This window comes from Sturnira hondurensis, unplaced genomic scaffold, assembly GCF_014824575.4.
Source record: "Sturnira hondurensis isolate 20B ecotype Veracruz unplaced genomic scaffold, ASM1482457v3 Scaffold0008761, whole genome shotgun sequence".
Taxonomy (NCBI): Eukaryota; Metazoa; Chordata; class Mammalia; order Chiroptera; family Phyllostomidae; genus Sturnira; species Sturnira hondurensis.
The window spans coordinates 2,040,818-2,064,144 of record NW_028081392.1 but is presented as its reverse complement, the minus strand read 5'-3'; the positions used below and the strand labels follow the sequence as shown (position 1 = coordinate 2,064,144).

Sequence of the window (23,327 nt, the reverse complement as noted above, 5' to 3'; positions counted from 1 at the left end):
TTTTTTTGCATGTAGCTGTCCAGTTCTCCCAACACCATTTGTTGAAAAGGCTATCTTTACTCTATTTTATGTTATTGCCCCCTTTGTCAAATATTAATTGACTGTAGAGATTTGGGTTTATTTCTGGGCTCTCTGTTCTATTCCATTGGTCTATATGCCTGTTTTTATGCCAGTACCAGGCTGTTTTGATTATAGTGGCCTTGTAATACAGTTTGATATCAGGTATTGTGATCCCTCCTACTTTGTTCTTCTTTCTCAAACTTGCGGCTGCTATTTGGGGTCTTTTATGGTTCCATATAAATTTTTGAAGTGTTTATTCTATGTCTGTGAAATATGCTATTGGAACTTTAATAGGTATTGCATTCAATCTGTAAATTGCTTTGGGTAGTATGGACATTTTGATGATGTTAATTCTTCCAATCCATGAGCATGGTATGTTTCCATTTGTTTATGTCTTCCTTGATTTCTTTCTTCAGTGTTGTATAGTTTTCTACAGTTCTTTTACCTCCTTGGTTAGGTTTATTCCCAGATATTTTATTTTTCTTTTTGCTATATCAAATGGGATTTTTTTCCTGATTTCTGCTTCTTCTGCTTCATTGTTGGTATACAAAAATGCCTTTGATTTCTGGATATTGACTTTGTATCCCGCTGTTTTGCCAAATTCATTTATTAGTTCGAGCAGTTTTTGGGTAGAGTCTATAGGATTTTCCATGTACACAATGCCAGTTTTTTTTCCTCCTTTCCAATTTGAATGCCTTTTATTTCCTTTTATTGTCTGATTGCTGTGGCTAGAACTTCTAATACTATATTGAATAGAAGTGGTGATAGTGGGCAACCTTGTCTTGTTCCTGATCTTAGTGGAAAAGCTTTTAGTTTTTGCCCATTGAGTATGATGTTGGCTGTAGGTCTTTCATATATGGCCTTTATTATATTGAGGAATGTTCCCTCTATTCCCATTTTTCTGAGTACCTTTATCATAAATGGGTGTTGTACCTTATCAAAAGCTTTTCCCACATTTATTGATATGATCATGTGGTTTTTGTCTTTGCTTTTGTTTATGTGAAGTATTACATTTACTGATTTACGAATATTGAACCATCTTTGCCTCCCTGGGATGAATCCTACTTGGTCGTGATGTATGATCTTTTTCATGTATTGTTGGATGCGATTTGCCAATATTTTGTTGAGGATTTTAGTGTCTATGTTCATCAGCGATATTGGCCTGAAGTTTTCTTTCTTTGTTGTGTCTCTATCTGGTTTTGGAATTAGGATGATGCTGGCTTCATAAAAAGAGTTGGGGAGTTTTCCTTCCTTTTGGATTTTTTGGAATAGTCTGTGAAGAATAGGTGTTAGCTCTTCCTTAAAAGCTTTGTAGAATTCTCCTGTGAAACCGTCTGGTCCAGGGCTTTTGTGTGATGGGAGTTTTTTTATTACTTCTTCAATTTCATCTGCTCTTATTGGCCTGTTCAGGTTTTCTGTTTCTTTTTCATTGAGTTTTGGAAGATTATAATTTTCTAGAAATTTGTCCATTTCACCTAGGTTTTCAAATTTATTGGCATACAGTTTTTCATAGTAATTTCTTACAGTCTCTTCTATTTCTGTGGTATCAGTTGTAATCTCTCCTCTTTCATTTCTGATTGTGTTTATTTGGGTCCTCTCTCTTCCTTTCTTGATGAGCCTACTTAAAAGTTTGTCTATTTTGTTTATCTTTTCAAAAAACCAACTCCTGGATTCATTGATCCTTAGAATTGTGCTTTTAGTCTCTATGTCATTTCATTCTGCTCTGATCTTGGTTATTTCCTTCCTTCTACTTGCTCTGGGCTGTCTTTGTTGTTGTTCCTCAAGTTCTTGGAGGCGTCAGGTTAGGTTGTTTGTTTGAAATGTTTCCATCTTCTTTAGGTAAGCCTGAATTGCTATGAACTTCCCTCTCAGGACTGCCTTGGCTGTGTCCCATAAGTTTTGGGTTGTTGTGAGTTCATTTTCATTCGTTTCGAGAAGTTTTTTGATTTCTTCCCTAATTTCAATCTTGACCCATTTGTTGTTTAATAGCATAACATTCAGTCTCCATGCTTTTGGGTGTTTTGGGTTTTTTCCTGTGGGGTTGGTTTCTAATTTCAGTCCCTTGTGGTCAGCGAAAATGCTTGGTATGATTTCTGTTTTCCTGAAGTTGTTGAGACTTGTTTTGTGTCCTACCATGTGATCTGTCTTTGAAAATGTTCCATGTGCATTTGAAAAGAATGTGTTTTTAGCTTCTTTGGGATGGAGGGCTCTATATATATCAATTAGGTCCATTTCATCTAGAGTGTCATTTAATGTTGCTATATCTTTGTTGATATTTTGTTTGGAAGATCTGTCCATTTTTGACAGTGGGGTGTTAAAATCCCCTACTATAATTGTGTTGCTGTCAATATCTTTCTTGAGGTCCTCTAGGATTTTCTTTATATATTTGGGTGCTCCTATGTTGGGTGCATATGTATTTATGATGTTAATGTCTTCTTGGTGGATTCTTCCCTTGAGTATTATGAAGTGACCTTCTGGGTCTCTCTTTATAGCCCTTTTATTGAAGTCTACTTTGTCTGATATGAGGATTGCTACCCCGGCTTTTTTTTCTTGTCCATTTACTTGGAAAATTTGTTTCTATCCTTTCACTTTTAGTCTGTGGTGGTCTTTTGACCTGAAGTGGGTCTCTTGTAGGTAGCATATGTGTGGATCATGCTTTCTTAACCATTCAGCTATTCTATGTCTTTTAATTGGTGTATTTAATCCATTTATGTTTAAGGTTATTATTGAAAGGTACTTATTCATTGCCATTTATGTACCTGTGTTCCTCTCCGTCTCTCTCTTTTCCTTCCTTTCCTTAAAGCAGCCCTTTTAGTAATTCTTGTAGAGCAGGTTTGGTGGAGGCGTATTCTTTTAGACTTCTTTTGTCTTGGAAGCTCTTTATTTGGCCTTCTATCTTGATTGAGAGCCTTGCTGGATAAAGCAGTCTCGGTTGTAGGCCTCTGTTTCTCATTACTTGGAATATTTCCTGCCATTCTTTTCTTGCTTGGAATGTTTCCGTTGAGAAGTCATTAGCCAACCTTATTGGGACCCCCTTGTATGTTACTTCCTTTTTCTCCCTTGCTGCCTTTAGGATTCTCTCTTTGTCTTGGAGTTTTGCCATTTTAATGATGATGTGTCTTGCAGTAGGCCTCTTTGGGTTCCACCTGCCTGGGAGGACTCTCTGCGATTCCTGGATTTGTGTGACTTCCTCTCTCCTCAACTTAGGAAAATTTTTCGTTATTACTCTTTCAAGTAGGTTTTCTATCCCTTGTTCTCCTTCTCCTTCTGGTATTCCTATTATTCAGATATTATTACTTTTCATATTGTCTTGCATTTCTCTTAGACTCTCCTCATTTTTTCTGATTCTCTTTTCCATTACCTGGTCCATCTGGGAGATTCTTTCCACCCTGTCTTTGAGCTCGTTTATGCGGTCTTCCGCCTCATCAATCCTACTATTCATACCTTCTACTGTGCTCTTCAGTTCAGAAATTGTATTCCTCATTTCCTCTTGGCCTTTGCTGATGGTTTCTATTACCTTTTTCATGTTGGTATAGTTTGCGGAGAGTTCATTGTAGCTCCCCTCTAGTTTCTGGTAGGTTGTTGTAAGCTCTTTGAATTTCCTGATAACCAGTGCTTTGAATTCAATATCTGATAATTGACTTGCCTCTGTTTCATCTAACATTCTTTCTGAGCCTTCCTCCTTTTCTTTCATTTGGGGATTGTTTCTTTGTCTTCCCATTTTTTGTGATGCTCTTCTTGTTGGCCTCAGCTTCTTAAATTGATCTGTTCTGGTTTCCTGAGTTTGTGGTGTGAACTTCTGTTGTAGGATACTTGTGAAATTCAGTGGTGCAGTCTCCTGTAGGTTTCTTGATATTCTCCGCTTCCAGTACTCCTCTGGTTGGTTTCCAGCTAGTCAAACCTTTTCTTCTAGTCTCACTAGCTGCAGCAGCCTGAGGGGCTGTTAGTGTGGCCTTTCTCGCACCTTGGTGAGCTCAACTGGTCTCGCAAGTGCCCCCCCAAATCCAGACTGGCGCCACTCTCCCGCACCCTACTGAGAGTGGATTTTCTCCCAGGCTTCCCAGCCCTGGTCTGACGTGAGGGCGTGCGCTCCCAGCCAGGCTTTCCTTTTCTCGTAGGCTTGGGTGTGGACCTTTCCCTGTGCTGTGGCTGAACACACAGGGTAGCTCACAATTCTCCCAAACCAACAGCCACAGCTTGACTCCCTATGTTTCCCTGTCTGCGCTGGCTGAGTAGGGATAGAGCTGGTCTGCATAGGCTGTGTAGGGATAGAGCTGGCAACTGCCTCACTTCCAGAGGTCCTGCCAGCAGGCCGAGACTCCCTGTGACTGTTGGAGAGCCTGCATAGGCCCTGAGAAGCAGGGAATGCTCGGGCAAGGGAATGCTCAGGCAACTCTCAGTTCTCCCAAGCCAGCAACCTGACTCCACGGGTTATCAGAGCTCTCTGGTGTGCTTCCCAATGCTCACTCCTCTCTCTGCCACTACTGGCAAACCGATCTCTTATGGTGTTTTCCAATCTGCGCTCTGCCAGACTGGGGAGGGGTGCAGGTGACCAGTTCTTTCCCAGAGTCGGTGTTGCCCACCCTCAGCTCTCAGAGACCGGGGCGGCTGGCCAGGGCCCTGGCGTGGCCTGGTGGAGGTCCTGACGCCGCCTCTGCGCTGCTGCTCCCTTGTACCTTGTTGATCCGCAGTAGTCTACTCTCCTCAACTTCTGGTCATTCAGTGTCCGCTACACTCTCTGGAGTCCTGCCTTCTTATATGCTGGGTCCCTGTTGGGCATCTGCTGTGCTCCTCCGCAGATCAGCCCGGTCTTTCTCCGGTGCGTGGAGGGAAACGAAATCCTTTGTCCTACTCCGCCGCCATCTTCCTCCTCTCTCCAAAGCATTTTTTTAAAGATTTCATTTATTTATTTTTAGAGGGGGTGGGAGGGAAAAAGAGAGGGAAACATTGTTGGGCAAGGGAAACAGTGATAGGGAACCCAGCCCACAACCAGGCATGTGCCCTAACAGGGAATCAAACTGGTGACCTTTTGGTTTGCAGAGATCACTCTGCTGAGGAGGGGGACCTACTGGAGTGATGATGATAATGAAGATCAGGGGCTGGATGACCAGCTAGAGTTGATCAAGGATGGTGAAAAAGAGGCTGAGGAAGAAGAGGATGACTCTTAAGCACATAGTGGGGTTTCGAAATCTTATCCCATTATTTCTTTACTTAGATGCTTGTCTAAGGTCAAAATTTTTCACCAGATATTCTCCCCTAGCATCTTCAGCACATGCTCACAGTTCTCCCCATCCTTGTTCTCCCCATTCATTCATATTGTCCTGCACCTAGTTCATTTTCATTTCCTTTGACGCTCCTACTAGTTAAGCCTTACCCTGTAATTTTTGCTTTTAATTTTGATACCTCTTTATGACTTAATAATAAAAAGAAAGTATGGTTTTTATCAACTGTATCTAAAATAATCTCTTGTTATGCAGGGAGTACAGTTCTTTTCATTCATATATAAGTTAAGCAGTTGCTTCCCTAACTGCAAAGGCAATCTCATCAATTGAGTAGCACCTGAGAGCAGGTTTGAGTTGGAGGTGTATTTTTAACCTTGGTGACCTCTAAGAGTGCTATTTGGGGCTCTTCAACACAAACCTAACAATGTATTTTTGTGAATGAAAGTTGGCACGTCAGTTACATCCTTTAGGAAAATAATTAGTGTAATAGTCATAAGGTTTGTTTTCTGAAGTTGATACTACGGGTTATTTTTGTAAACAGTCTGATGTTGGGACCCTTTTTCTGTCACAACAAACATGTCCCTAATAAACCAGGAATTTGGAGAAAAAACTGTTTTTTTTATTTTTGTATTTTATAATTGTTTATTTCAAATTCTTTGTTTCACAGAAGGTGCTACAAAACCCCTAGAATGCATAAAATACATTTTCCTTTGAGTCCTAGTCATTAGTGTGCACACCAACACACACCACTCACTCAAAGCATATTTCATTGGAGTGGCTGTTGTATTAAGGAGACAGGTAACTTTGATGTGGGGTGGAGAGTCTTGCAAAACTGCTTTTATGTCCTAATGAAAAAAGTTGGGAAACACATTAAGCCATTTCATCAATACTTTGTGTCTAGTTGGTGCCCTTTTTTGAGATTTTTGCGTGCTAAATTGTTTTATCCTTAAACAGAAGAGGTTCAAACATGTCAAGATATTAGGGAAATTGAAATAACTGGTGAATAAAATTTATTTTCTCCCATTTTGTCCTTTAAAAAAATGAAATGTTTGTTTTCCCTTTAAGATGCAGGTAATTATTTGTGTGCTTTCTTTTTATAGTCATATGAAGCTTTTCTACAATGTAAGTTTCTTTGTGGGGAGGTTAGATTGAGTTGTTGGGGCTTTAGTTTTGGGGGTTTTGTACCTAGAAGATAATATATAAAACATATCTATTTAGTCCTTGTTTTCTATTTCCAGGTGTTCAGTGATTTTATAACAGATCTTAATGAGTCCTTTATATGTTACAATATTTTGTGATATTTATATATATTCAATTTGGAAGTTTTTGTTCATATAATCAATGTCAATTTTTTTCCTTTTCTCACCTTCTGATCAGGATTTCTGGCAGGTACTGACAGCATGTGCTTCAAATTAATTAATGTTCTAAAAGCCATAATAATGCTTTAGGGACAAAGGTTTAGTTCAGTGCATGCTCGTGCCCTTTCCCTTCTCCCTTCAGAGAATCGTTTTATTCCTTTCACTTTAAATTAACATACTTTATCTTTAATATGACAATTCAAACACTGCACATGTCCTTGAGAATATAGTACCTAGCATAATTTAAAAGAAAGGCTTTTTTAAAAGTTTATTGTGTTCTTTATAAAATTGTTTACATTTATTATAATAAACTTTATAACATTCATTTCATAGTATAGACTTACAACTATAAAAATTGTAACATCACTCAAAATATTCACAACTCCCACCCGTTAAAAAGCCATGACAATTTGGCTAGTCTCTTTTAAGAAGGAAGTTTTAATATTATGTGCCACACAAAAGGTCAACAAGCTATTTTGATCATTATGTTCCATAAGGGATACTCTGTTATTGGGTCATTGAAATAGTTCCTAATTGAACTGTAATAGTGGCTTCAGGTGAAAAATTAATAGTTTTTTTCTTTTGAAATTGTTTATGTAATATAGGTATACAGCTATTGCTTAGTTGCACTTTGCTCAAAATGGCTTAAGGGGAAACAAAACATTTAGAAAGACTTCATTATTTTGCTTTTCTGAGCTAATCAACAACTTTGACTTGGCATAGCTAGCAAATATCTGGAGAAAATCATGAAAAAAAGACTAGATTGTAGGCTGACAAAAGAGAATTTCAAGGACACACATAAGTACTTTTTAAAATTGATCTTTAAGGCTTAGAGTCTTTAATTATAGCTTATGAAGTATTAACTTTTCATTTTTTTAATTTACTTTTGCATTTCTTCATGAAAATGTAAACTAAACTGAATTAGAACAGCTTTTGGTTTAAATAATTAATTATATAATTAATGAAAATCATAGGGTGCTTCTTATTTTTATGGAACATTTGTCCTGTGCTTCCTTGTTTTTAAAATGGGATATATTTTTAGTAGTCCCATTACCAAATTCCAAACCAATCACTCGATTGTTTTTGCAATAGATTGTCTTATCTTTGCCTTTAACTGCATTGTGAAACAAATCAACAAATACTTAAATAATTATATGAAAATAACTTATTGACAACCCCATTGTCAGTGTTTCTGATCCCTGAGATTCTAGTTTAGAATAGCTATGACACAAGCATAGTGCTAAAGAGCAAAAAACAGATGCGAGCTGACCCCTGTGGTTGAGAAGAGCCACTTCCCATTCTTAATTGACAGCAGAACAGTTTGTAGGAGCAGCTAAAAACTTGTGTGATGATGGTATGGTTTAAAGATTAAAGGTTCAGAATGACTTGTTTCAGATGGGTGTCCTTCATAGAAAGTAAGAAAAGAAAAAATGTGGGGCTTTTTTTGGTGTTTGGAAGTCTCCGGAATCTGTAGCATTGGGTAGTCAACCACCGTTGTTAACGAGAGAGCACCAATCTTCTTGAAACTTTGACTATCGAGAGTAATATTCTTTGATGGTAAAGGATTCAAAATCAAGTTTTACTGTATTCTTAAGGATACCTTATTAATATGCTTTATGTATTAAAATAACTTTTTTCTTCGACTAGATAGTGGGGAATTGTTTATCTCTATTGGGTTCTATAAATATCACACATTTTGGTGACTTTAAGCTTCCAAAGGTCAATGAGCAGAGCAGTACTTTGTAGAAGAGGGCCTTCTTGCCTGCTTTTTTACAGGGGTTTATCCTTTGCATGCTAAGTTCCTATCGCCTGTGGAAAGGCCTGATTCATTTTGTTTTTCTATTAGCATAGAGTGCATCTTCAGACGCAGCTTACGAATGGTATCAAATACTTAGTATATCGCTTCCAGTAGTATGCATACGGTCTCTTTCCAGTCTCTGAGTTCCACCACTAAGTAAAGCCTGTTGTCACCACACATGTTTGATTATTCAGGTTGAAAAAAGAAACAATGTAATAATTAAGAGCTCCCAAGAAGGGTATAATTGCTTGGTTGTCCCAAATATTCAGACTTCTTTTACGATGTTTTAAAATACATTTTTATTTGAGGCTCTGTTTTGTTTGATTTGGGGTTGGCTGAACCCATTTGACTTATCATTGTTGATTTGAAAGCATGAACATGACTAACCATTACATTTTAACACCTTCATGTTTAGCTTTTCACCATGAAACAAGATTCCAGACTAACTTCCTTTTTTCTTATTATTTCAGCCAGAACACTCTAGCATGTTTTAAGGTTACAGAAGTAAAGTTCTATGAAAACTCCTCAAAACAGTTCTTTTCTCCTATTCTGGTAAAAAGGGGTCTCAGCCTAAACATCTACTGGTGTGGCTTGGTTGCAGAGAATGTGTGAGGCAAGTTCTTACTTTGCATATTTGTTTTGGCCATGATGCCTTTTTAAAAGTTTTAAACGTAAATAAGAAGCTTCTTCAGTTTTGTTAATTAAGAACAGTATAAAGAGCCATTACATTCTTAAACTGATGCTCATTTTGAAAATGATTAAAATATGCATTTGAACAAGTCAAGGTATAAAACTATGATATGCACCTTATACATCATTAGCCCGACTTTCTCTAGCTAAGCCCCAAGGTAAATGTTTTGCAATAGTGAACTGTGTATTTCCTCAAAAAATATCCAATCCCATTAACAATTTAAGAAATTGCAAGCAGTGTAGATGCCTCGTGTATTTCTGTGCATTTGATACAGTGTAACACGTAATGATTCCTGGCATGGGTTCTGGGGTCAGAACATGACCTGTCACGCCACTCTGTAGCGTTTTCGCCTTGGGCTACTTATTGGGGCTACTTACTTTTTTCATCTGTAAAGTGCTGATAGTACTGTCACCTACCTCACAGGATTGCAGTGAGGCCTGAAAGAGATCATGCAAGTGCTTATTTAGCACAGTGCCTGGCATAGAAATGCAATCTGTAGTTTTAAAATTCTTGATATGTCTTAATGGTCAGTGGTGTTCAAGGAATACCTATAAATGTTTGATTTCAAAATGATTTACAAATTCTTCATCTAAAAGATTTCCTGATAGATAATAGTTACTAGAACAATATAAAACAAATTTATGGCTGGAACTTTTTAATTTTTATTCTTAAGATGCATTTTTATTATCTTTTTCCAAATGGAGGAAGGTGAAATACTGTTTTATATAATTTGTACTGAGGTTGTTTTTACATGACATGATAGGGAAGCCTTTTGTAAACCATGTCACCAAAACTAAAACTATTGCCGAGTTCAGAACAGTTCTTTCCAGCACTGATTGATTTGAGTGGCCAAAGTTCAAAATTAATTTTGAGATCTAGATAGCAGATAATTAGTAACAGTAAAACATCAGTATTTCAACCATAGAAAGATTATGCACACTTTGAAGCAAGTGTGCAGATTTAATGTGGTAGAATGGGTGATTTTCCCCCATCTAGGGTTTTTAATAATACCTCACCAGGTATTGAGAACTAAAATAAATAATTTTAATAGTATCATTTACTTGAAGTCAGTGCCATTCCAGTAGACTTCTGAATTTTTACCATTGCTTTAATTACTTCTTCTGCCACTGTTTTTTTAAGCATCTTCATTTGTATTCATTTTCTCTATAACCATGTTATAGCCATGAAATAGAAAAAACATTTGCATTCTAGGCATTTGGAATAGTTCTCAGAGCTAAAGTGGTTAGAATTGGGACTGAAAAGAGAATGGCTTTCTGGCAGAGTGAGGTTTATAACATCTTAAGCATTCACCTTCCACACTTTGTTGCACAGTAATTTATGTTTGTTTGACTCAAAAACAATATTACCTCTGAAAAGATTGGAAACTCTAAGTCAGGAGAAAAACAAATCATAAACTACAAATTAAAAGCATCTCTTTAATTTTTATATGACATATCCCCAAATTCTACCTTTCTGCAAATTTATGTATGTGACGGGAAGAAGAATAACACATTTTAACTGTGCAGCATTTTCTTTTGACTTGGAACAGGGTGATTGTTTAAGATCAGTATCTTACTAAGGCTTTGGCATCTATCTGTATGCCAACCAGATAGTGATATATGAGCATTACTTGCATGGGGACACTGCTGAATTTTCTCTTTCTTTCCAATACTCCAGCTCCCCCACCCCCACTCCAACCCCAACCTTAGGTAGAAATACTATTTATCATTTAGAAATGATATGCCAAAGTTGTATTTTCTAGAAGAAGCGTATTATCATTAATTTTTTGAAGTACAACTTCAAATATTTCTTGAGGGGTCTAGGTAGACTTTGAAATGTATTTTAGCAATATGTAGAAATGTTAATATTAAAACAATCCAATTATTTCAGCCTCATAAAGGTTGACCTCCACACGAGTGAAGGTGTGTTCTGTGTCAGATTTCCTTTATACCAGGGATGTTTTGAGGTTTGGGATGATGTGGTGGCATCTATTTTACTGTCACAGTCCCATCAACTTCCGTTTGACAGGAAACGTTTATTTTGAGCTATAGAACTTGAAAAGTGGGTATTTACTAGAACACATAATGAGATTAAACTCCTAGATGTGATTTTTCTCTTTGACTTCAACCAGTTGAATCTAGAAGTCAAAGTTATTGCCCCTATTTTGATCAACCTTATAACACTTAGGATTCACTTTTGAGCACAGTGAGTGAAACAATAGGAAATCCAGCCCCAGAGCTCCAGATGGTGCCTGCAACTTAAGCCAGATGTTTTGTAAGTTTATGTGATAGATCAGAAACCAAGGTGTGAATGCTGTACAACAAAGCCATCCTGATAAATCAGGTTATAGACTCACTGAGAAGTGTAGCAATTACACATGTATAAAGGATGATTTGCTGTAAGGTTACTCTTAAGTCTTTCTGCTTATCTAAAAAATAAAGGGGATAGTGCAATTAAGATCAGTACCCGTACCCTTATGAGATTATTTATTTATTTGCCTTTACTTGAGGTCAGTAATTAGAATGTTCTAGTGACATTGAGCCTATAGCTATATTCCAAATTTTGAAATCGATAAGAACAAAGACATGGTCATGTAAATGAATAACAAAATAGTTAAATTTCAACTTTTCTAAGTCAATGAGCACATTGATTTTAAATATTTTACATAATTTTGTTCTCCAAAAGGGGGTAACATTTGCCAGTAAATTGAATAGAAATATTCTGATCAGTTCACCGGCATTCTGCTTTCATGGCCTTAATTTCAGGGATTCAGGTAATTGCAATGGAGTTTCATATGTAACTTCTGAGATGCATGTAGAAAGGTAACTGTGTAAATTATCTTTAATTACACTCTCTTTTTAAAATACCCAGTTCTGTTTCATTTTCAGCATATATATTGGTGTAGTGTTAGAATCTTTCCTCAGAAACTTTATTATGATACAAGTTTCTCATAGACCTTTACTATAATTTTTTTCTTGTTATTGAAATGGTATCTTAATACATTAATTTCACACTTGTGCCCTTACAGTAGAATTGAAATACATTTCATTTTTACTTTTATGTACAGAAATTTCTTCCTTTTAGTTTGTTATATTTGTTATTTATATTGAATTTATTATGTATATTAAATTAATACAAATCCTGGTGATAGATTTTCCTTGTAAAAATACATATTAATATAAATGTTCATAACCACCTCTGAGATGGAGAAAGTGAACACCAGCACCAATATGTTAAGTAAGGAACATCGTTTTCTTTGGACTTTGCCTCTGACATGTGTACATGGTGTTAGGGACTTAGGGGAAAATGACTTAAAACTTAGTCACAGATTAAACATTACCCAAAAGATTAAATGAAGGGACATTGTGCTTGACATTCCCAATTGCAGAATTAAATATTATTAATACTTTGGAGTAAGAAAATAAAAACCTAAAAACTTCTGTCCACTTTTCCTTTCTTAAATCTTGATTTTCCACTTTTTACCATACTTCAGGACTTCAAAAAATGTATTCATTATCAAACTTCAGTTTTATGACAGTTTTGGTGTTCTTACAATTTATAAATGATAAAACTCCAAAGATGATTCCTGTAAAACTGATGACATATAAATTGTTAGAGTTAATAAATTAGAAATACAGGGGGTTGGCAAAAGTAGGTTTACAGTTTTGAGTACATGAAACAGAGTTTAAATCTTATATCATTATTAACCTACTTTTGCCCCTCTATATAACCCTAAATATACCTGAATCACTCTTTGACAAATGAATAAATTGGAAAGCATACATTGTAACTCTTCTCCGTCTCCTTGTACCCCAATCCCAATTCCAAAAGCATGAAAGAACAGTGTAGACCTTTGCTCTAAAGAATTAGAAGAGCCCTGGCTGGCGTAGCTCAGTGGATTGAGTGCGGGCCTGCGAACCAAAGGATTGTGGTTCGGGTCCCAGTCAGGGCACGTGCCTGGGTTGCAGGCCAGTTCCCAGCAGGGAATGCATGAGAGGCAACCATACATTGATATTTCTCTCCCTCTCTCCTTCCCTTCCCCTCATAAGATAAATAAACAAAATCTTAAATTAAAAAAAAGAATTACAAGATTGTATTGCACAGGGCACATTGCGAAGCATGGCTAATTTTTAAATCCTCTTTAAACATCTTTTTTCCCCTCATTGTTAAGGAGCAACTCTGAAACACACACATTCTTTGTTCTTTCTCTCAAGCACACATATGCGCACATACGCATACATGCTGTCTCTTTCCCCAGTTTCTCCTGACTTTTGAAACCTTCTGTTCGCCTCTGGTCATGACTCATTCTCCTTTTCTGTTTACCTTTCTAGAGTCTTTTTTTTCTTCTATATCTTTCCTTCCAGATGTCTTCTTCTATTTTTTCTTATAGACAGCAATTTGGCATTCTTTTGGCCTCTCTAGCTCCCTATCAATCTACCCAGCACAGCAGAGGATTGGACATATCCCACTTCATGTAGCAGAGGCAGGTGCCTTTCTGGAGAAAATCACATTAATTGAATTCACTAATTGAATTAGTGAAGTGTCATTATAATGTAGCCCCTACGGAGATGTGTTCCAATAGCAGTTCTCAACTGATATGTAATCAAAGTTCTATTCAGTGACATCTTTATTATCTCTGCAGATTTTATAATTGTCCTAATGGTGGGGGTGGCCAGGCGGCCTAAACAAGGACTGCAGGAGGGTCTTGTAGAGTCTCTCAAGCTGCCTTTTTAAAAACCATTTAAATAATTCCCTGATTATTTATACTTTGAAGAAACAATCATATATTTTGCTAGTATCAAAAGACCTTCAAATGAAAATGTGCTACTCAAGTCAGAAAATATCATAGAAGAGTAGATCTATAGTTATATGGTAAAATGATTTTTAACAAATGGCTTAGGAACAACTGTATGTCCATAGTTTTAAAAAATAAACCTCACCCCTTATGTTTGTACACACAAAATTGACTTGAAATAGATTGTAGTCCTAAACATAAAATCTGTAACTATAAGGCTTCTAAAAGAAGATATAGGAGAATATTTTTATGGACTGGAGATAGGCAAAAAAATGTATTAGCATATAGAAAGCAGTAACCTTAAAGGAAAAATTGATAAATTGCACTTCATGAAAATTATAAATTCTGATTGTCAGAATAGAAATTACAAGCCACAGACTAGCAGAAATATTTTAATAAGTATATTTAACTGTATTTTTTATTGCTGAGAAACAAATTTAAATCTTAGTGGCTTAAAACAGCATCAGTCATTTCTTGTCCGTCATGCTTTCTGTGAATGAAGGGAACAGTTGGGCTAGATGGTCTGGCACAAGCTCTTTCATGAGGGTGAAGTCAAATGTTTGCTAGGGCCTGAGTCATTTAGGCTTCCTGAAAATGCAAGATTCATAAGTTATATCCCCCAAATGATTCAAAACAGATAGTCAAACAAATATTTGTGTGGGAATGTGCATTGTAGCACTAGGTGGAAACAACCCAAACACCCTTCATCGGATGAATGGGTGAACAAATTGTGGTATATATACAGTGGAATATTATTTGGCAATAAAAGGAATACTGATGGATGCTATGACATGAATGAATGTAGACAACATTATGTTACTTGAAAGAAGCCACGCCATCTTGTGTAGTTACAATGGTGAGTTTTATTACAATCAGAAATAAGCCTCCAAAGGAAAGAATAAGGGTAAAGAAAGCTGTTCTGGATTAATGGATATTAAAGAGATAAGACAACTAAATGCCATTTGTGATTGTATATTGCATCCTGAACTGGGGAAACATAGAGGTAAAGGAAATTATTGCAAAAGCTGACTAAATTTGAAAGTAGTCTGGGTGAGGTAACAGCATGTATTAGTATTAAGTATTCTGGTTTTCTTAAATTTGTACTGTGGCATGTAAAAGAATGTGTTTGTAGGAAATGTATACTGAAGTATTTAAGTATAAAATGTAAAGTGTGTCCAACTTTCAAAATAGTGCAAAAGAATATATATGTCTATATAAAATGATAAAACAAATAATGTGTAAGCTATTGGTGAATTTGAATAAAAAGTATACAAGAAGTCCTATATAGATCTTTACACTTTTCTGAGTTGAAAATATTTCAAAATTAAAAGTAACCAACAGACCTAGACTAGTCTTTCTGTTCATTGTCCAGTTGCCCTAAGGGAAAATAATGTTAGGTATGCTTCCTTGGCTTAGCTGCCACTGCCCTTAGACTTTACCTAGTTCTCAACTTCTGGATCCCAGTATATTATTTATTTTATTAGCTTATACCACTGTCTCCATTCAGTTATTACATAGTTAATATGAAGTACTCAGCTTCTGTACACATTTATTGTTCTGGCTAGGAATGGCATGCCTTGGGGAACAGATTCTCATTTTGTATATATTTTTTCTTATTTATATGCCTTAGTATTGTAGTACCTTGGATGATTTTTTAAAAAATGTAATTATTTTCTTCTTTCACTTGGAGAAATTAAAATCCTACCTTCCCAGTGAAGAGCTTTGCTGCTCCTGTTTTCATCCAGCAGCTTTTTCTGACTGAAATTTGTGTTTAATCTCTTGGTAGAAGATCAAGTGTGGTATGAGATCTAACCTTAATTTGAACATATGGGGCTATATGCTCATTTTCTGTTGTCTCAAAGAAGTAATCTCTGAATGCTCTCTGTCCATCGTAAATGAATCAGAGAAGCCCTTTTCTAAGTAGAATATGCCATGTGGATTTTGACCTTTCTGTGGTTACTGTTTCATGTGGACAAACAAATATTCACTAAAGGCTATCAGTGGGTTCACTGAAAATACCATGATAATTCGCTTGGTACTTGTGTTTTCAACTGGTTAACTAATTTTCTTTCCTTTGTGGTGAATGATGGGATCTTCACTAGACAGAGGTAACCTACTGGGTAGTTGTGTGCCTGGATGCTGGTGTGGTGGCGCTTGTTGGTTTAGTTTTCATGATATTCCTCCCAAGGTTATGATTGCAATGCTGCTTATTATTTGTGCTTGCATGACATTATTACTTTGATTGCGCTTTCTTGGTTTGGGTTCTTGACGCCTCCTATTTCGTTTTTTTGGTACCCAGAATAATTTTTTGAATATCTTAGGTTGGCCCAAAACTTACGGAAATTAGTTTTAAGTCTAACTCTTTGGTGGATCCTTTTCAGTTTTTGAGAATATCTTCAATGTCACCACTAAACTTATAATTCATGAATTCAGAAAACAGGGTAGGTTTGCTTAAACACCCAGGAAGAGACCACTTGCCAAACAGTCCATTACTGCAGCTGATAATTAACTCTCTTTGTGAACTTTATAGATTAAAGAAAAGGAATATACACTTAGAGTGAAATCTGAGTTTTAGGAGAGTTTCATCATATAGCTGAAATTTAGGAGCTTCCACCAAGGTAACAGTAATTATAATTAAATTAAACCATGTCTGAAGCTTGGCATGCATGTCTGATTTGCCATTATGTTTGAGAAATGCTGTTTACTCTACAAGCTCTTCTACATTCCAAAGCTAAGATTCCTGGGGGTCATAGGAAAAATTAAAATTAATATTTTAGAAACTAGTTTCTGAGCATTTGTGTGGGCCTTGGAACTAGTTGCTTGTTTTTTCATTTCTAATCACTGGTCGTATACTTTTCTTGGTCAATTCGAACTGACTTCATTTTAGTTTTTCATTTGTTTGTTTTGATTTTTTTCTACCTTATATACTTCTATAGAAGTAGGATTGTTTTTAAAACTTAAAAACAAAAGTAGCCCTGAACTGGGTCTGTATATGTTAAATGACAGGAGTTCATAAAATTGAAATTATTTTCCAGTGTTCCTATTAATCCCATGTGGAAACAAACAAAATTATCTTTTACCTTATAATTTTAATCATCTTGGAAACTGTAAAGGATCCGTTAATTTGGAATGACCATCAGAGAAATGCTCATGACAAATACCATAAAATTGTAAATACAAAATAAATGGTGGGTTATCTTCAACTATTTATGTTCTCATTCTGCTCTATCTTCTTTTTGTCTTTTGGGGGGACCCATATATCTAACAGAAAATTGCCCAGGAACGAGAAAAATTTGCTGATGAAGGCAGTATATTTTATACCCTTGGAGAATGTGGACTCATATCCTTTTCAGACTACATTTTCCTTACAACTGTTCTTTCTAGTAAGTATAAACTATTCTTTTTATTTGTTTATGGGAAGCATACAGGACTTTAAAAAGTTAAGTTGATTGGAGGGGGAAACAAGACATGTTCATATAGTTAATTGATTATGTTACATAAAATTTCATTTTTCTTGAATTCTCTGTAACTTCTGTGTAGAACCACCTGAGAAAGAAAACTAAAGTATTAAGGTGAAGTTAAAAAAAATTTTAAACGGCCCTGGCTGGTATAGCTCAGTGGATTGAGCGCGGGCCTGCGAACCACAGGATCAAGGTTTGATTCCCAGTCAGGGCACATACCTGGGTTGCAGGTCGGTTCCCGGCAGGGGACATACCAGAAGCAACCATACTTTGATATTGCTCTCCCTCTCTCCTTCCCTTCCCCTCTAAAGATAAATAAATAAAATCTTTAAAAAATTTTTTTAAACGTAACTCTGGCCAGTTGGCTTGGTTGGTTGGAGCGTCATCCCGAGCACTAGAAAGGTTGTGGGTTTGATCCTGGTCAAGGGCGCGTGCCTAGGTTGCAGGTTTGATCCCGAACCTGAGGCAACAGATGGATGTTTATCTCTCACATCAATGTCTCTCTCTCCTTTCCTTCCCCTCTTCCTTTCCTCCCTCTCACTCTTCCTCTTTGTCTAAAATCAATAAAAGTCTATTTTGGGGTAAGGATTAAGAAAATAATAATAAATTTAAAAATAAACAACTATTAAGTTACATCTACCTTTAACTGTTTGAAGCTCTGTATTCTGTCAAGATAAATTATATGTTGCCTGTCTCTGTATAGCCTTTATTAGTGTTTTTACTTCCCCAGTAAAACATATGTTGATCTATTATTTCTTCCACCAAAGAAGAAAAAAACGGTTCAGTAGTTCTAATTGTGTTGAATATTAATTGTTTAATCTTGGAGGATTACTATTTAAGATACAAAATTCAAATTTGACTCATTTGGAGTATCAATGAGTTGTGGGCCAGGTACTTCAGTTGGTTAGAGTGTCATCCTGATACACCAGGGTTGCAGGTTCAATGCCCAGTAGTCAGGGTGCATACAAGAAGTAACCAATAAATATATAAATAAGTGGAACAAGAAATTAACGTTTCTCTCTATCTCTCCAAAATCAATAAATAGAGCATTGATGAATTTCTGATTTTTTTAAAGATTTTATTTATTTATCTTTTTTTAGAGGGGAAGGAAAGAAGAGAGGGAGAGAAATATCAATGTAAGGTTGCCTCTCATGTGTCCCCCACTGGGAACTGGCCTGCAACCCAGGCATGTGCCCTGACTGGGAATCAAACCGAGATTGTGTGGTTTGCAGGTTCGCGCTCAATCCACTGAGCTACACCAGCCAGGGCAGAATTTCTGATTTTTAAGCCAAACAGTTTTGTTTGGCTTATCGTGGTACTCTAAGTATTTTCTTTATTTTATTCCCCTTATTGTGATTTTTGTTTACTATTGAGAAAAACAGAAAGTATGTTTCTCGCTCTCTGTGCACACTCTAATAAAATCTACCTAATTTGAACCAAAGAGACCTGGCTTGTATGTCTGAAAGAGGTGATTAGCAGGTTTTTTTCCTCACCTGGGACATATCAAACAAAAAAATTCCCTTCTCTAGGCTAGTCATCTGTAAAGACAAAACTGTAAAACAGTTTTAATAAATGACATACACAGTTCCTGCCATGACCATGATACTTTCACCCTTCTTCCCTCTGATTGACAGGAAGATGAAGAAATTTAGACTAATATGCCTCACCATACCTGTCTGCGGAGCACCAAAGTGTATGAATACACTCATGTGGTGGGCCAGGGCCCTGGCACTATAAATGTGCATTGATTTGCTATGAAGGTCCAAAGTGTAAAACTAATTAAAAACATGTATGATCTTAAATTGTGCAGTGTGAGTTGCTCATTTAAGGGCATGTATATTCAAAATGGGCTTCATTTCAAATCCTGGCCTCAGTAAACTCTTTCACCTGCTTTGTATGTGAAATGAGGAGGGCAATCATACCAAACCCAAATTATTTGTTTGAGGATTATGAGATCATGACTCTAAGCAGTTCCTAGTTCAGTGCATAGTGTTTAGTATGTACACAGTCTGTCTGGATTTTTACTATTGATACCCTGTCACAGCATGTTATTTCATGACTAATTTTAAAAGCTCCATAAATCCTGTCATTTAAAAAAAACAGCAGAATCAGTGGGGATTTTTTAAACTCTTTTGCAATTTTGGATAGAATTTACATTAAATAGGCATGATGTGGCAGAGAGAACACTGCGTTAAATGAAGAGACTAACTTGGAGAACTGCACTGATTCATAATATGTGTGTGGAAGTCCTGCCAGTAACATTTGTTGGGCTGAAATGAGATTTTAATTTGTATTCACTGCTTAGTCTACATACCTTTATGTAGTGTCTATTATCTACATACCATTGTAGGTGTCAGAAGGATCACAAAGCAGAACCTTTAGAATACCTGGTACATTTTGTAGCTCCCTTAATTCAACCATTTAAAAGCAAGTAAAAAAAATCACATTGACCCCTGAGTTCTGGAAACCATCCAAGTAGTTCTGCTGGTCCCAGTGCCTTTACTTTTTGGTTCTTAGCTCCTAGCTTAAACATAGCAAGTGATTTACAAAAAGTGCTTAGAATTATGATGTCACATATTTTCTGTTTTTGTTAGGAATGAGAAAATGAGAATATGATTTTAAGATTTTCTCTTTATCATCAGTTTTAAGCATTTTGATTTTTATATGCCTTTAGTGTTTCTCAGCCTCAGTGCCGTTGGTATGTCTGGGGCAGGATAATTCGTTGTGAGCGCTGTCGTGCACGTTGTAGCATGTTTGCTGACCTCTACCCACTGGGTGCCAGTGGCATACCCTCCCTCTTCTCCCAGACATAACAGCCAAAAATGTCTTCAGGATTTGCCGAATGTGCCCCAGGAGGGTGGAGACAGGAGGAATCATCTCTGGTAGAGAACCACTGATACAGTTTTGGCATATTGGCTATTTTTGTTTTGTTTTTTCACTATGTGCCTTGATGTAGCGTTCTTCATATTTCTTGTCTTAAAGTTGTTCGAACTTTTGGATCCATAGGTGTATACATCTAATATGAAAAAACTTTCAGCTATTATATCTTCAAATACTTCTTTGCCTTTTCTTCCTCTCCTTTGGGATCTCCAATTATACATATGTTTTCCTCAAATCAACCTCATAATGTTTGCACTATTATCTCCATTTTACAGATGGGGATATTGAGCCACACAGAGGATTACATATGAGGAACTTGCCTGGAGTTCCACAGTAAATCCGTGATACTGGGTTTGAACCCAGGTGGGCCACAGCACCTGGGCTCCTGTGGCTTGGTTTTCCTGCTGTGGCCACGTTTTCATCCATGATAGGCCGCCAGAAAAATCTAAAGCAAAAAATGCTATGGCATGTTTAGTACCTAGGAACAGACCTAGTGAAAATTAGGCATAATTCACTGTAGGCTGATTTTGATTCCCTCTTTAGATTTTGAGGAAATCAGTGGAGAAATTGAATTAAGTCATTTTTCACTGCAGCAAGATTTAATTTACCTACAATTAAACCACACCCTCATTGTGATTCATCTTTCTCACAAACATGTTAAGAAATTAAAGCAGCACTCAAGTGAAAATGTATAATATTTTATTCATCTTGCCGTACTGAAGTCAGTAGCAGATCACAGAGTGAATGTGACTTGGAGAGCAGTGCCATTTCATCTGATGAAAACCTTATAGAAGTTATAGCTGAAAACAAGTTTTTCAGGTGGAGTGATATGTTGAAAACACAGGCAAGGCAGCATACTGAAATCTTTCAACAGATGTGAGGCAGTTGCATATCTTTTTTATTGGGATGTCTGAATTGGAGAAGTTGTAGAAAAAATTTGTTTTGGCTATTGTCTGTATAATTTTTACATCTAGGATTATCTCCCATTGCCTAATTGATGTGAAGAGTTAAGACAAAGCAGATGAAAAGCTGATTTTATACACTGTTGTTTTAGTCTAGGATTTCAGAAATGTGTATAGTCATGTGTTGTGTGGTGTTTCAGTTGGTGATGGGTCACATACACAGCAGTGGTAAAGCCATACAGCCTAGGTGTGTAATAGGCTACGCCATCTAGATTTGTGTAAGTGCACTCTGTGTTGTTCACGCAGTGATGAAATCTCCTCACACATATCTCAGGCTGTTTCCCTGTTGCTAAGCAGTGCGTGACTGCATTTTCATGCTGTAATGCCAAAAATGTCTCCTAAGTGTCTCACCTTATCAATAACTTCTTTCTCTAGCATAACCTCTTCTTATGGTTAATTCATTGATTTTATAGTAATGCAGCTTCTGACACAATAATAAGATAATACTTAAAGATATCAGTAACTTATGTATTCATCCTGGCCTGGTAGCTCAGCTGGTTAGAGCACTGACCCATTACGCCAAGGTTGCGGGTTCCATCCCCAGTCAGTGCCTATCTATACATGAATCATCCAATGAGTGCATGAATAAGTGGAACAACAAATTGATGTTTCTCTCTCTCTCTTCCTCTGTCTAAAATCAATAAAAAAGAAATTTAAAAAAAATAAAATAATTTATGATGTTAAGTTCATTTTGAGCCAGATATATTTGAGAAACTAGGTCATTTCAGTAGCCCCTGCTGTTACAGAAAATTGAACATTTACTTTTTTTTTATACTCACCTGAGGACATTTTTTCATTGTTTTTAGAGAGAGGAGAGGGGGTGAAAAGAGAAAGAGAGAAACATTGATGTGAGAGAGAAACATTGATCAGCTGTCTTCCCATACACATCCCGACCAGGGATCAAACGCACAACCTGGGTAGGTGCCCAGCTGGGAATTGAACCCATGACCCTTAGATCCAGGGGATGATGCCCCAACAGACTGAGCCACACCAGCAGGGGCAAGCATTTACATCTTTGTATCAACAACCACTCAAGAATTTTAATTTAGATGAGCAAGAACTAAGTGGTGTTTGTGTTTCTCTCAAATCTGCTTGTGGCTATACCAGGAGTTTCAAATATTGTTTTTATTTACAAAAGAAAGTTAATCCTCTGGGAACAATTGCGTGAGATTTGTTCTGAGTGTTCAAAAGGCCAAAGAGAGAACAAGAGACTAAAGACGCAAATTATGGCTTCTAACAAAAATAACATCTAAGAGTATTCTAATGATATCTTGGGAAAGATTTCATAATTTTATTCCCATGATTGAACTAGGTCTCCTATTTGAAATGATACATTTTTATATTTTGGGAAATTTTAAATTCTAATTTTAATATTGACTTCAAAGGTTATAGAAATCTGATTTCTGTAGCTTTACCCTTTCAACACAAATAGTTGAGATGGAGCTATGCTCTAAAAAGGGTATTGAATGTGGTGGTTGGGAATGTTTTCTGTATGCTCTACGAGCTGATGCTGCCACCAGAATTATGTCTGCATACACATTTTCCTCTTTCAAATGGCCTGTGTTGGCCTGTGAAGCTTTCTGCTTTTTTTTTATTGTGTGGGTTTCTCTATGACATCTGAGATTCAGATAGGAACTCTAGAAAAGAGGAGGTTGGCCCTTGGTTCTAATTCTCTGCTCCTTAGGCTCTCAAGTTGAAAGGCTAATTTATCAGCGGGAGCAAGTTGATGGAGTTAATGAAGCAAGAAAAATAAAATTTCAAAGATAAATTTCATGCCTTCTAGAAAGTACCCTATCCTATGAAGTGACTCCTTTTTCTCCTTTCACTCTTCAAATCAAAACTGTCTCCTATCATATCTTAGCTAGGATTTTACTTTTTTTCAACAAACATCATAATTTAAATTTCTTTTATTAAATTGCAAATGAAGTACAGTACTTCATAACAGCTCTAGAGATACTTGCCTGAAGATGTCTGTTAACTCAAAAGAAACTCTAATAATGAAAGTCTAAGCAGTTTATAATGTCACTTAACAGTATCTTTTTTTAGTTTTTATTAAATTTATTGGGGTGATTGGTTAATATAATTATATAGGTTTCAGGG

General features: G+C 36.5%; 1 protein-coding gene across 5 annotated transcripts in view; it reads left to right on the top strand.

Moving 5' to 3' along the window:
* Positions 1–23,327, top strand: part of MICU1 (mitochondrial calcium uptake 1) — a 274,732-nt gene that overhangs the window by 132,856 nt on the left and 118,549 nt on the right. For 3 of the 5 annotated variants that reach the window (XM_037055855.1, XM_037055852.1, XM_037055857.1), the window contains 2 exons: positions 16,027–16,032; positions 17,193–17,307. In XM_037055855.1, the coding sequence (XP_036911750.1) occupies positions 16,027–16,032; positions 17,193–17,307 (121 nt within the window). Of the gene's footprint in view, positions 1–6,608; positions 6,672–16,026; positions 16,033–17,192; positions 17,308–23,327 lie in introns of those variants that run through there. The other 2 variants (XM_037055856.1, XM_037055854.1) reach the window with 2 other exon arrangements.